Below are 13803 nucleotides of genomic sequence, written 5' to 3'. Positions count from 1 at the left end.
ATCCGGTCTGGATATCACGCGATGCTGCCCAGTGATGCGACCAATCGAGCAGATGTCATTTTCAAAAGGCTTGAGCAGTGGTCTCAAAGCGACTGTGTGCCATTGAAAACATGCTTTCCCCATGAGTACGTCAATCACTTAGGGGCTTGCACTGTCTGCCTGTCCGTTTGCCGTGCTGTGTATGGTGCGGCCAGGAAAGAGCCCAACTCGGAGGCACAAAAACTTATGACAGATCGCATCCTAGATACTATCCGCTCCGACTTCCTTCCTATGTTATCATCGATCCGGAAAACGTTACCTCAAGGCTTGTGGCTTATCTACACCAAAGGTAGTCTGGCAATGGTTGGCTCGTTGCTTGTTGCAATGCTAGGGTCAAGTATAGACGATGTTTCCCTTCGTGATAGGCACGGGCTTCTGCTGGAGTTTCGAGATACCTTGAGGGATATAGAAACTAGAAGTGCTGGCGAGATGGGAAGCAATGACTTTGTTCAATTGCCGCTCAAAGGACTTGATTTTGTTATCGAACAGTGCCTACAAGATGATGTGTGATGGCCAAAGAAGGTTAAGAGAAGCGGGTACTGTCAAGGCCCTGTCTGAAATTATTTGAGGATCGGTGTCTTGTTTTGCGTGAAAAAAATCTCAAAAGAGGCATGATATATCTCCTGTCAAATTGCCACCGAATGAAGAGAAAAGAATTAACAACCCTTGGTGTACAGTCATGCATGCATACAATCAAGATCAGCTAGTCTTCGACATAGCCACTATTTGATCACAAGCCGAGCTTCTCATTCGCCATCTTCCTCATGTTTCTTTGGCCAGCTGTTAATCCCTCTTCATACTCGTCAAATTTCAGATAGCCCATAGCGCGGAGGCCTGCATCACAGAGGATGTTCTCCTTCCGGGCCCCGTGATCTTCATGCTCGAACTCGCGCTGGTGGGCATCTTCAAAAGTCGAGAAGTCTATTGGCACATCAACCTTCTCAAAAGAGGCCCGCGTTGACAGCAGCGAGTCAAGATTGTACGGCGTCAAAGGCGCACAGGCATAGTAAACAACACTGGAGTCGCGCTCACCGGGGTGTTCACTGTCAACCATGTGAACCAGATCGCAATGCCAAAAGGCGAAGTCGCCGGGTCTAACCGGCGGAATACCCACAATAGCACGGTCGAGCCCAAGGTCAGGGTAGAACTCGTGGGTGGGCTTGAACTGGTTAAGCCCCGGCACAGCACCCGGGAACGTGGGCTGCGAGTCGTCAAAGGTACCGTTGAGGAAGAGTGGTCGCAACATCATGTATGCCATGCTGGCCTTGAGGCTGGGGAGCAGTCGCAAGGTGCCCTCTCCTGTTCCTGTGTGCGACAGAGACAGCCAACCCTGGAGACTTCGCCAGCAGCTACACTGCGTGCCGGTTTGGTAGAGGTCACTCTTGGCATTAACTCTATTATCAGCCTCCCAGCCATCCCAGTCTTGCCAGTTGCCGTCAAAGATGGCCTGGAAATTAGAGCGGTTAACAGGATCCTCCCATCGTTCTATGCTGCCGCTGTCCAGATGGGCAGGTAGCGTGTATTCACCCTCCTTGCTAGGATACCGGATCCGCATACGATCTGGGTACACGACCTGGCTGTCTAGGTCGATAGGAGTATTCTCATCGGTGACATGCCATAGCCTGGATACTGTCTGCATTGCTTCTAGTACCGCCGGGTGGCTACGAATCTGGACCTGCGGCCGCGTCCACCAGGTACTCCAAGAAGCGGGTTTGTGTTTCGGGTAACCCCCAACTTCAGGGTGTCGGCGGGTGTATTCCTTGAGCTCAGTCTCCCATGCCACGGCCTGTTCCTCCGGAATGACGTTACGCAAGATGACGCACCCGCGCTCGTGCACATGTTTGATGAAGTCAGGAGGCAGCTCGCCACCATTCTGGTGGATAACTCCAAAGTCAATCTCGGGTATGGATTTGGGGCCGGTCTTTTCGATGAAAGCAACCTCGTCCTTGAGTACTCTTAAGAGACGCTCATATGACTCGATTACTTTCAGCTTATTTTCTGCCTTTACCAGCTGCTTTTTCAATGTTGCGAAGCGCTGGTCAAGCAGCGGAGCCCTAAATTCTCAGTCAGCCCTCGAGAGCATTCATATCACGTAGAGGACAAGATGGCAAGGAGCTCACTTAGGTTGGGGCTCTGCAAACTTCAGGATCTGAGTAGTAGTAACAGATGGCGCCATTGTGCCTCGAGCAGGGGACGATGCCGGAGATAATGATAGCGAGAAGATAATAGTGACTTTGGCTAGTTTAGCTCCAGGCAAGACACGGCTCTCAAACCATCTATCACTTCTTGCTCAAAATATCTGCTCTTTTATGTGTATGCCATCTCATCGAGAACACATGGTCCATACAGTCCGTAGGCCGTTTCGGTGTCACCCGATCTCCCAAATGGTGGGTGGGTCCTATGCAAGTTGGCCGCGGGCATACAACGTATTACGGGGTAGACTATGTCCTAATCCGGCTGTTCGCCGCTGGGGAGTGAGGTTCGGAAGGGGGCCCGAATGTTTGTAGTAAGAAATGCGGGCATCACTTCCAATCATATTCAGCTGAAGTAGGTCAAAAGGGAATCACCAATCGCCTCCGTAATGTAAACGAGTGTATTGGCTAGGATCTAAGACATCGTTACAAGGATGGCGGGAAGTTTGCTTCCGGTATCTATCTACATGTATTCCTTCACTCTGTTGATAAGTTACCTGAGAGGAGTGCATATTGTCTCTATATCTGTATAAATGTAGGTTCACACCACAATGACGGAACCTAGTTGTACCTCATAGCCATCTTGTGACCATCCAACCATCTCTGTGAACCTTACCAAGCCTTCAGCAGGAAATCCCGAGCCAGTATGACGTCTTCTATGATCAAAGTGCCCTACACGGCTTTGTTCACGGAGATGACGGGCACTATGCTCGCCGTCTCTGCATACGCGTCGGTAAGACAGCCAGGATTTAAGAGGCCTTGTGCACCACCCAGCTAATAAATCAATTTAGATGGGAGGCTTGTCCTTTGGCATTGGTACGTAAGGTCATAGACCTCGAACAGAATCGGGCCGAGCAGACAGTTCGCCCAACTCTTGCGCAGATGTCTGACGTTTGACATCGCAGACTACAACTACTGGTCAGGCGTGCTCGGAATGAGCCAATTCGCCAATGACTTTGGCGTCTTTGACAGCAAGCAAGGGGAATACATCATTCCCTCGAGCTGGCAGTCCGCCGGCAGTGGCTTGCCCATTGCCGGGCTCGCCTTTGGCGCTCTCATAGCCGGCTTGGTTGGTGGCAAGCTGGGCCGCGTGCGGACCTTTCAGGTGTCAACCGTTCTGTCCCTCGCCGCCATCATCATTCAGGCCACGGCTGTGTCATCATACTGGCAGGTGGTCGTCGGCCGGACCGTCAACTCGATCGCCCTCGGCATCCTAGCCAACCTCGTCCCCGCTTACCAGGCCGAGTGCGCGCCGCCCGCGGTCCGCGGCACTCTCGTCAACTTTTACCAGTTTTCCTTGGCCGTCGGGGCGGTACTTGTCAACACGGCCAACTGGGGCATGCACGAACGAACGGACCAGTGGGCATATCGAACAGTGATCATATTGCAGTTTATCGTGCCGCTTGTACTGGGCCTTGGGTCCTTCTTCGTGCCGGAGTCACCTCGTTGGCTTGCCAGACAGGGTCGCGATAGTGAGGTGCTCAAGGTGCTTCTCATGCTGCGTAAGGGCGATGCCGAGTCATGCCAACAGGAACAGAATGCACTATGTGCGGCTGTCGAGAGCATGGATGCGCACCATGAAGGCAGTTGGCTGGAGTGTTTTAGGTATTCCACCATCCTCTTCAAATTCCCCAGTCTCGTTAAGCGCACTTGACCTCCTACTGCTGCCTGAACTCTATTCTGATCTTGTCTCTTGCGACATAGGGGAGCAAACCTGCGCCGGACTCTCATCGTTTCCGGCGTACAATGTCTGCAACAGGCCCAGGGCAACTCTTTCATGAGCAGTTACGCTGTCCTATTCCTTCGTAGCATGGGCGTCAAGAACGAGTACACCATTACTGTGCTGCTCGTGCTTACAATGACGATAGCGTGCTTCTTCGCCTTCTACTTCCCCGATTTGCTCGGCAGGCGATGGATCATGGCCTTCTCTTCATTCATGATGGCCGTGAGCATGTTTGTTGTCGCTGGAATTACTGGCTCTGACCTAGCTAGCCAGAAGGGCGGTATGGACGGTGCGTTGGGGATGCTGTTCGTGTGGTGGTTTTTTTCTTCTGTCGGTTGGAGCAGCTGGTAAGTTGTACAGCCTGAAACCTGAGCGACCCTCCATTAGATATGAAGAAAACCTCACTGACACCTCCTCGCTATCAGCGTCTGGATCGTCACAGCCGAAGTGCCCACACTACGACTCAGGGAGAAGACCATAACTGTGGGTTCCTTCACCGGCTTCTGCGTTTCCGTTCTCGTCACTTTTGTCAGCCCTTACATCCAGGACACGGGGTATGGAAATCTCCAGTCCCGCATCGGCTTCATCTACGCCGCCGTCAGCATCGTAGCCACTATTTGGTGTATGTTCATGCTCCCCGAGACCGCGTCTCGGACTTTGGAGGAACTTGATGTGCTGTTCGAGAATCGCGTTAGCGTCTGGCGCTTTGGATCGTATAAGATTATGAGCGGACCGGATAATCTCCCTGCCAGCGAGGGTGTGGAAGTGCTGGAAGAGTGCCAGAAGGTGAAGGAGAAGAAGTAGGTCGAGATACTGATTGAAACGCAGGTAAACTTCTAAGTTTTTACAATAGTCCTATTCCTATGTCAGGATCTACCTGATCTCGGCTTCGGCTTACCTATATAATGACATCACTCAAGTGGCGCTAGATCTATCTTTAGGACGTATACCTCAGAATCTAGTCACCTATCGAGACGCTAATAGGAATAATCGCCATAAGATAGTATTCAAGAGCCTACAGCCTATTGCAAATGAATTTTCCTGAAAGTCTTGAATGGTGTACTTATGTAAATGTTAGCTAACCTTGCTCTGTGAAGGTGTTTGGTCATGATCTTATCTGCTCTATCACTCGACTTCTCCAATCATTCTACAGAAACAATACCAGCCTGACGGTACCTCGCGTTATTAGTTCAAAGGACCCAATCTCAATAATTTCGTAGGTAAACAGCTGAGTGTCCGTCGAGATCCATCACCACGCTTCAGATGCCTTCCTGAGGACATATAGACTTCCAAAAATCGTTGTTCATTAGCTCATCTACCCAATCTCACCATGTTCCATGACTTCAGGCTACCCCGTGCCTAGCTTCCAAGCTAAACCCGCGACTATAATATGCAGCGGCGCTTAAAGTCCGCTCCCCCACAAATTGATATGTTCTATCGCTCTGAGGAATTCCTGGCTTTTCGGTTGAGCATGAGCCGGAGTTGTCGAAGTTGGGAGCGAGGGTATGAGATTCTGAAAGTGGGCTAACTCTTACAGCTCAGTCCAAGTTTAGTCCAAGTCTGCTGAAGCTTAGGGCTAGCACAGCTTAGCGCGGCGAGACCTCACCCTTGAAGACGGAAATGGACTTTGATACGCTTGAGTCTCGTCTCCGAGTATTCTAGTATTGTATGACCCGTACCTGAAGCTACAATAGCTCATAGGGGAAAGAATGTTCTCAACATTCTTCGAAATTGGTAATATTTCATTCGTTCAGAGAGATTGCAGGACGGTGGCAAATAAGACGAACTACATTATATTGAACTCTTTCGAAGATATTTCAGAAAGACACAATTCTTCTTGATTCTGCTATGGAATTATGTAGAACGATTCGATGTTGCTGGACGATGCTACAGATAGTGTTAGAATGCGCGGAAGACAACGATGTTTTCCCGTCCTAGACATACAGCCATACGAGAACCAGGAATCCACCACAACCTAGGTCCAATTAATGGATTGCATACTCATTTGAATTATTCGAATAGAATAGTCATGTAAAGATCATATCCATGATGGAAAAAATAAAAAAATGCAAAAAGACGCCCGGCCAGGGACTCGAACCCTGAACCTTCAGATCTCTATGGATCATAAAAGTCTGACACTCTAACCAATTGAGTTAGTCGGGCCTCATGGCTAGCAGAAAATTCCTGAGCTAAGACACTCGTATTTTGGCTTATTCTAGATTATACACGGGGAACGAAATTTTAGCTTCAGCATTCGACCATGCCCACTCTTAATTGACTGGTGCTCATACCTATTCCGAAAATTACTCCTTGGTATTCTCGTTTGACCAAATCTAAATCATGGGGTTTTTTCGGGTGTTCATGATGCAGGGATATATGCACTTAGTATGCTATAAGTAGGTAACGTTTGTCTTAGCAGAGATAACACGCAGTCTTGAGCAAGGTCCGATGCACTATTCCAAACTTTCTCCTATGTATAATATTCGAGCTTTCCCAGAACAAAAATTCTTAGGCAATCATTCTCAAGTGGCCAAGATATGATATAGCCGTGTTATTATTCATTCTCGTGCCCTATTGCTTTTGTTCCACCAATGGCCGAATAGTTCAAGGTACTCTAGAGGATGTTCAGAATCTTCCAGTAATTCGAGATCTCTTAATATTGAACGGAGCCAGTCATAAAACATATCTAATTACTGATTGGCTTCGACGTACGTATAAAGAGACATCGTCTGGGATGCATACCATTGAAAAGATCATAGAGATAGGCATCATAGTGATATCGAGATGCCGGAACTAAACAAAATATACAACGGATATCGACCGTAAAGGCATAAGGTATTCGAGAACACTCCCGTCATCGTTATAGAGGAGGTTGATCTCCAAATGCCTGGTTGACAAACCATCGTTTGAAGGGGCTGCTTGCGTACTTTATTTTACTCCATTCACACCCGTTTTAGACCAGGAGGCTAGAGAAGCTGGCTGCGTCTGGATGCTTTTAGTAGAAACTTCCCTGGTCACTGCGCCGGTGCATCTGCACTAGTTTTAAAATCTCGGATGCGGCAAGCCGATTCAAGTCATCACGAAGCCTTATACAGGCGACACTAGCACTGAAGGGTGGGCAAGTTGTGTCAGGGGGTAAGAGGTAAAAGTACCTTCACGTCAGCCACATGGCATAAATATTACGAGAGCGCGAGCATGGAAGATGCCAGTAGTGCTTGCCAGGAACCTCTTGTAGCCCACAAAGCGCCGAACTTCTTGCGAGACTGCACTAAGCACTAGGCGAAGAGATTTCCCAGTGGAGGAACCGGTGCATCAGCACTCGTGGTTGTTCCTTGCCAAGTTTGATCTTGGTGTCGAGTCCGGCCAGCTTGGGAAATACAGTGATTTCCACAATGTGGAGAGAGGAAACCGTCAAGACGCTGGAGTGCGTTGGTAGCGTCACGAATGCCCCTGTCCAGATCACCAGCATTCGGCGGAATAGGCTCCACCTTCGGCAAATACCCTCTGGATCGGGGTCGATCGCCTCAAGTAGCTGGAGCTTGGCATTCCGTAAATGCAACGGCTGGACGGTGCACGGCACTTCTATTTCCAGGCCGGACAACAGACAGGCAGTACATATGAATGTCCTATTAGCGAGTGTTTGCGCGGTTTTAAGCGGCCTCTTCCTTGTGAAACTCACATGCGACGCGGCTCTGATTGTCGATATTAATGCATGGGGTCGCTGAGCTGAGAACATGGGCCCTTGTGATCTGCCCGAGGATTAACCAAACCCTGCTGGCCCGCCCTGCCTTGCCTGCCTGGGCCAGCGCCACCGCACATGCTTGACAGGGAGACATGATTCAGCCCAGCAGGCCATTTCCCACGAGATCTACATTCCTACCTGGTAAGGTGAATCGTAGGCAAGGGGTGGCCCCGACAAGTGCCCGTGATGTGGGGGATCAATTGGCTCGATTATCGGGCAACAGAGGCAATAGATTGAAAACCCATGCAACGGCATAATTATCATCATCATCATCACTGCCAATTTCCTCCCTCCAAGAAAACGGAGGCTGGCCGGAGGAAGGGAGACGATGACTAGCAGACTCTGACAGTCTGATATTGGTCTTTGCTCCGGTGCCAGCGAGATGACGCGCTGTATTTTATGTAAACTTTGCATCCCAGAAAAACTATGACCGCCACTAGAGGCGCACAACACCGGGCATCATTGGCTCTTCAGCCGTCCGAGAGCCCAAAGGCCCACCTGACTCGACAATTTCCTCTGTGTGTCGAACGCTGTAATTTACCACGACTCTGGGGAAAGCTTCTGATGAGACACTCCGTCCTCGCTAGCTTGAATCAAGGGGGGGTTCCACCCTCCTCGAGGTGGCTGCGGCCTACGGGCGGACCCTCGTATATACCATGTGGGCAGCCCCTTGACTTGACCCAAACCCCTGGATTCCTCCTCAACCTGCACCTGTAGTCCATTCCATCCTGCAAGCCGCCGGCACAGATTGCGGAGGTGGTGGACGACAATCCCGTTCTCCGGCCAGCAGCAGTAGCAGTGTTCGTGGAAGCTGCATGCTCTGCAAGGGTGCTTTGAGCCTGCAGTTGTGATCATGAATCCGCGACTCGCGTGGCTGGTTTATTTTCTTGGGTTCTTCCATGCAGCCTACGCACAGGATTCGAGTTCTGGCTTATCGGCATTGGCCGAGTTGCCAGTGTGTGCAGTAAGCCTTTCGATATCACGAAGTCCTTGACACAAGATCTGATCAATGCCCTAGCAAACCTGTCTCGCCGCAGGATTAAATACAACTTCATGTTCGGCCACCAACTTGACATGCCTTTGTACCGATGTACCTTTCCTCGACACAGTAACACTATGCGTTACTCAGAGTTGCACGATCAGGGAGGCACTCTGTAAGAATACTCCATGAACGTGGCGGTCAGTCTCATCAAGTCTCTAATCTCTTCACAGTCTCGAAGAACGTCACCGCAACAGCTTGCGACGCCCCAATTCGTGACAAGAGCCAATATTGCAAGACCGTCGGCATCGCATTGGGCGTCATTTCCGCAGTTGTCGTCGTCTTGCGTCTTGCTTTCAAGCTCTTCGTCGTCAAGTCAGGTCTGAAGCTGGATGACTGGTTCATCCTCGCCACTCTCGTAGTTGGCATTCCTGGCACGGTTATTCTTGTCGTCGGCACGATCGGCAATGGGCTGGGCAGGGACATATGGACGCTCCCATTCCACCAGATCTCGGTGTTTGTCAAATTCTTCTTCGTCATGGAAGTGCAGTATTTCATCGATATCGCACTCCTCAAGCTCAGCCTACTATTCTTCTACCTCAACATCTTCCAGTTCTCCAAAGTGAGGAAGTTCCTATGGATTACGATAGCCATTGTCGTTCTCTGGGGAATAACATTCGTCATCGTTGCGTTTGTACAATGCTCTCCCCTCAGCTTTTACTGGACCAATTGGGACCACGCGCACAAAGGAACTTGCCTGAACATCAATGCCATTGGATGGGCAAACGCTGCCATCAGTATTGCCTTAGACCTGTGGATGTTAGCGATACCCCTATCCCAGCTTCCTGCCCTAAATCTTCACTGGAAGAAGAAAATCGGCGTGGCATTGATGTTCTGTGTCGGGACATTGTAAGTTCAATACCTCCATCGCCATCAGAACATCTTACTAATTGCAAACAGTGTCACTGTCGTCAGTATCCTACGGCTTCAGTCCCTCGTCCACTTTGCAAACTCGCTCAATCCAACATGGGACAACTTTGATGTATCCCTCTGGTCCGCAACGGAGCTCAACGTGGGTATCATCTGCGCGTGCATGCCCTCCCTCCGTCTCATGCTTGTACGACTATTTCCCACTCTTGGAAGCTCGGCAACGCGCGGCGGCCAGTACGACTATCGCAACCAGTACGGAAGTGCGCAGTCGAGAGGTCGAAACTTAGGGCAGAGCATCAACACATCGGCTCATGTCACGTCACGACATGATCGAAACGAAAGCAACGATGGCAATCCGGAATGGCCTGGCGCCAGAGGTGGCATCCATTATCAGCGGTCGTTCAACGTCCAGTACGGCGAGAGCGAGAACGACGAGGCGAGACTGGTGGAAATGAATGATCTGTACGGGAAGGCCGGGAGTAAAGCTATGAGTAGTGCTAGCGAAGTGTCTGGATAGACGTAATCACGATGTATATAATATTTGGATTATTAGATCACGATTTGACGAGTTTTTTTTTCCCCATGGAATACCGAAGGTACCAGGATGACACTGAGAGCCATATCCATAAGAGATCAGTTACTCAACCAAGAAGATTCTGTAGGAGACAATCTGGTCAACAAGGATTTTGATAATCTTATAGTTTACTATAATCGTTAATGCCAAGATCAGTGGAGGGTGCTTCAAGACCCAAACTCTCAATGAACCTTTTCAAATACCTGATCCTGAGTCTCGGTATCATCTATCTGCCAGCGAAGTGCATCAACATTCATGTTATTCCAAAGAAATTGGATCTTATAAAACCAGTAAGGCCTACACCATTGGCCACGGTTGACCACTTGGTCAAAGGATTCATTGAAAACGAATGTCTGTTCGTGGTAATAATGAAGCCTATACATCTCCTCGTCTCGGCCCTGAAGTGACATGCTCAATTCGTCTCTGTCTCTATTCTTTTCAACAGTAACGACAATGCAGAACTGGCGAGACTTGTGTAGGAATGTTCCTGTGTAATCTTTCAGACTGCCAGGGGGGTTGCCAGGTAGCTTTTCCTTATCCAGTCTGGCCTGTACATGCTCCATCGCAGAGCGTCCTTGCTTCGCTGATGCATTGACATATTTGATGAAGGGAGTTGTGATGTGTGCAAAGAGATACGCTTCGGTCAAGGCCTGGGCGGTCCAGTCAGTGGCATCACAGTGACCTAGGGCATTGCCTAAGACGATGAAACCGCACTCAGATTCTGGAAGGATGTACACTGATGATGAACAGCCAATGTTGTTGCCACCATGATGCAAGATCAATGGGGCATTCGATGTGTCGCCCAAAGTTGGATATGCGTCTAGAAGACCGGAATTGCCGCTGAGTTCGCTCATATGATTAGGCAATTGGGTACGGGCCCAGCCCATGCCATATGACTGCTCTCGGAGTGAACTTGTATTATGAAGTGGAATCGTTGCCTCAAATATAGCACTTAGCTCGTTCACGAGAAAACTCAGATCGTTTGGCATGGTTCCTATGTTGATGGGTCTAAATTTGAGAAGAAGAGCGGCATAGAATATCATGAGATCGTGCAGGCAACTGCGGATAGCGCCCGCAGAGAATGCAACAGTGTCGTTAGCAATGCGCGGAGGTGGGACTTGACGAAGTTGTAAGTTGTAGTAGGGAATATATGCCTGGGCTATGTTCTCGTCCAAGATTGATGGGAGCTCGGTGAACGTCCGATTCATGCCCAGAGGCTTGAAAATACGCTGCCTGAGAAAGTCGCCGTACGACATAGATGAAACAGTCTCAATGACGCATCCTGCCGCATGATATCCAAAGTTGTTGTAGATAAAATCCTGACGTAGTGGATGACTTGCATTCAAAGACTCAAAGACAACTGTCCCTTGATCTTTGGTAAGAAGAAGCTGGTTATCTGACCCAACAAAAAGCGCGTCTGATCTAGATAGGCCTGTGCGATGGCTCAATAAGTCTCGAACGGTGTATTCCCCATTGCGATTTGATCGAAGATCACACAAATAGGTATCGATTCGGTCGTCCCAATGAATCTTTCCGTCAGCTACAAGACAGGCCATGGCTAGTGCTGTAAATCCTTTGGACATGGAGCCAATGTTGAACACAGTGTTTGCATCTGGAGGTAGTCCCCTGCTGATATCTCGGTATCCATGGTAGGTATCAAGGACTTTTCCACTTCGATCGAAGATTCCGATTGCAAGCCCAGGGGTCCCAGAATGAGAACAGATTTGACGGAGAATCGGTTTGACTAGATGGATGGTATCTTCAAGAGTAGTAGACTTCCGGGAGGAGCCGCTGGGTTTCGAGAGTTTGGTCATCATCCAGCACAGGAATTCAGTCATGGGCCTGGAATAACTCGCCGAAATTTACATAAAGGGATACGACTGAGCCAGGTTAGGTAATTCAGCAATAGAGTAATCTATTATGCTGATAATGAAGTTGGTAAAGATATTAGAGGAAGATTGTCTCGCAGCTCGTCATGGGAGGTGGTGGGGTTTGAGTTCACGAACACGTAAGACAATCGTGAGGTGGTGCACAGACTGACCATAAATTACCTGAATGAACATGACCATCTAAACTTTACCAGACTTTCCCCTCAGAAATTTGTCAATCTCCGGAGCCAGAATTCCATGAACGTGACTTGTCCTAAATATGTTTAGTATCGAAGGAAGAATATTAGTTCAGGAAGGGAAACTTACATATGACCACTGTTGAACCAGAAATATTGATCTAACGGTACAGGACAGCCATATTTCTCCCAATCCGTGAGGACATCAGCCTGAAGATAGCCAGCGCAGTAATTGGTCGTGTTAGTGATTCCATATTTCCTAGGATTATCCAGCACGCTATTTAAGAAGGTGTTTGCATCAAACACCATGGTAGTAACATCTGAATGCGTCGAGGCGAAGTCCTCGCTGTATCGTGCCAGTGTGTCATCCCACCATCCGATCATGGTGCGGTTCGGCAGCGGTTCTGCCTTTAATTGGTTGCTAGGCGTCCTGTCAAGAGGTGGGAGGTTGACAAAAAGGAAGTTGTAGTAGCCCGCTTCGTACAAGGGTTTGACAGACTGAGAGAAGATGGCGGAGATAATCGAGTTGTAGAAATCAGGGAACGAGACATTGTATTTCGCACTATCGTTTATATCGTTGATGCCGATCCATATGGCAACTAGTGTTTTTGAAGGTTTCACGCATAACTTGTGCTTGAATACAGGCTGGCCATATGTAAGAAACTGCTGCGTTTGGTTGACTAGTGGAATGGTATAGTCATGATGTAGTGGAGTACTATGGGTGTCAGATCAGCACTGTCTTTTTCAGCCAGTTCAGTACGACTCACAACTCCTCGGACACATCAGCGCCAGCAAAAGCAAAGTCCCACAGTTGAAGTTTGCATGATGTTGGCGACGTTAAGCCGGGCTCCAAGCCGCATCCTGTCAGATATTCAACCCAATTCGGCCCGCCTTCTGCTGTTCCTGTAAAGTTCTGGACAATTTGGTCCGAGAGGAGATCTGTTGATGTATAACTGAAGTTTCCAGGTAGATAATCTCCTATAAAGCTGAAGTTTTGTCTCCCGTGAGTTCCTTGTACATATGTGTACGAATCACCGAAGGCTATTCTACCATATTCAACGACTTGTCAGAACGACACATCAAAGCTCATTCTGTGCAGGTAAATTACTAACAGATACTTGGTATCATCCCAATTGAATGGAACTCTTGAACTAGGTGCAGCATATACAGAAGCAAAGACTGACAGGCCTTGCAACGTCAGAAGGCTGACATTGCTAAGCCTTGACGATTGGAACATCGTGGGCAACAGACGTGATCAAACTGCAAAAGTACCGAGAACACCCGCCAGAAGCTCATCCAGCGGCAATCACAGTGTATATAGCAACATTTCGAATAGTGCAGGCCATGATGGCGAATTTTGGGGTAAAAGGTGGCATTGTAGTCTTCTATTGGTGGAATTTGTGATTTTTGTATTTATCCTAGCTTGAGAGCTGCTCTACCCCACAACTTGCTCTCCACGATGTGTCTGCTCCCCGCAGAAGAACAGATCCGGGAATAGAGTCATTCGGCGGTGAGGAGCCTCATAGTAACATTGTCAATTTACTACAGAGCATAGCTCT

At 49.0% G+C, this 13803-nt stretch overlaps 3 protein-coding genes across 3 annotated transcripts; 2 read left to right on the top strand and 1 right to left on the bottom strand.

Annotated features, from left to right (window-relative positions):
- Positions 1 to 769: 769 nt before the first annotated feature.
- Positions 770 to 2215, bottom strand: UCRPA7_1302 (putative duf1479 domain protein; the record flags this gene model as incomplete). Its single annotated transcript, XM_007913885.1, has 2 exons — positions 770 to 2093; positions 2160 to 2215. 2 exons carry the CDS (start codon positions 2213 to 2215, stop codon positions 770 to 772), a joined length of 1380 nt encoding a protein of 459 aa, XP_007912076.1.
- Positions 2216 to 2877: 662 nt separating this feature from the next.
- Positions 2878 to 4758, top strand: UCRPA7_1301 (putative sugar transporter protein; the record flags this gene model as incomplete). The annotated part of the gene is made up of 5 exons (XM_007913884.1): positions 2878 to 2964; positions 3023 to 3047; positions 3137 to 3836; positions 4041 to 4301; positions 4380 to 4758. 5 exons carry the CDS (start codon positions 2878 to 2880, stop codon positions 4756 to 4758), a joined length of 1452 nt encoding a protein of 483 aa, XP_007912075.1.
- Positions 4759 to 8812: 4054 nt separating this feature from the next.
- Positions 8813 to 10122, top strand: UCRPA7_1300 (putative cfem domain-containing protein; the record flags this gene model as incomplete). Its single annotated transcript, XM_007913883.1, has 3 exons — positions 8813 to 8816; positions 8909 to 9584; positions 9636 to 10122. The coding sequence occupies 3 exons, from the start codon at positions 8813 to 8815 to the stop codon at positions 10120 to 10122; spliced, it is 1167 nt and encodes a 388-aa protein (XP_007912074.1).
- Between the last annotated feature and the right edge of the window lie 3681 nt (positions 10123 to 13803).

This window comes from Phaeoacremonium minimum (assembly GCF_000392275.1).
Source record: "Phaeoacremonium minimum UCRPA7 unplaced genomic scaffold PA7_03_scaffold_82, whole genome shotgun sequence".
NCBI classification, from domain to species: domain Eukaryota; kingdom Fungi; phylum Ascomycota; class Sordariomycetes; order Togniniales; family Togniniaceae; genus Phaeoacremonium; species Phaeoacremonium minimum.
The sequence above is the reverse complement of the archived record's forward strand: the minus strand, read 5'-3'. Positions and strand labels throughout refer to the sequence as shown.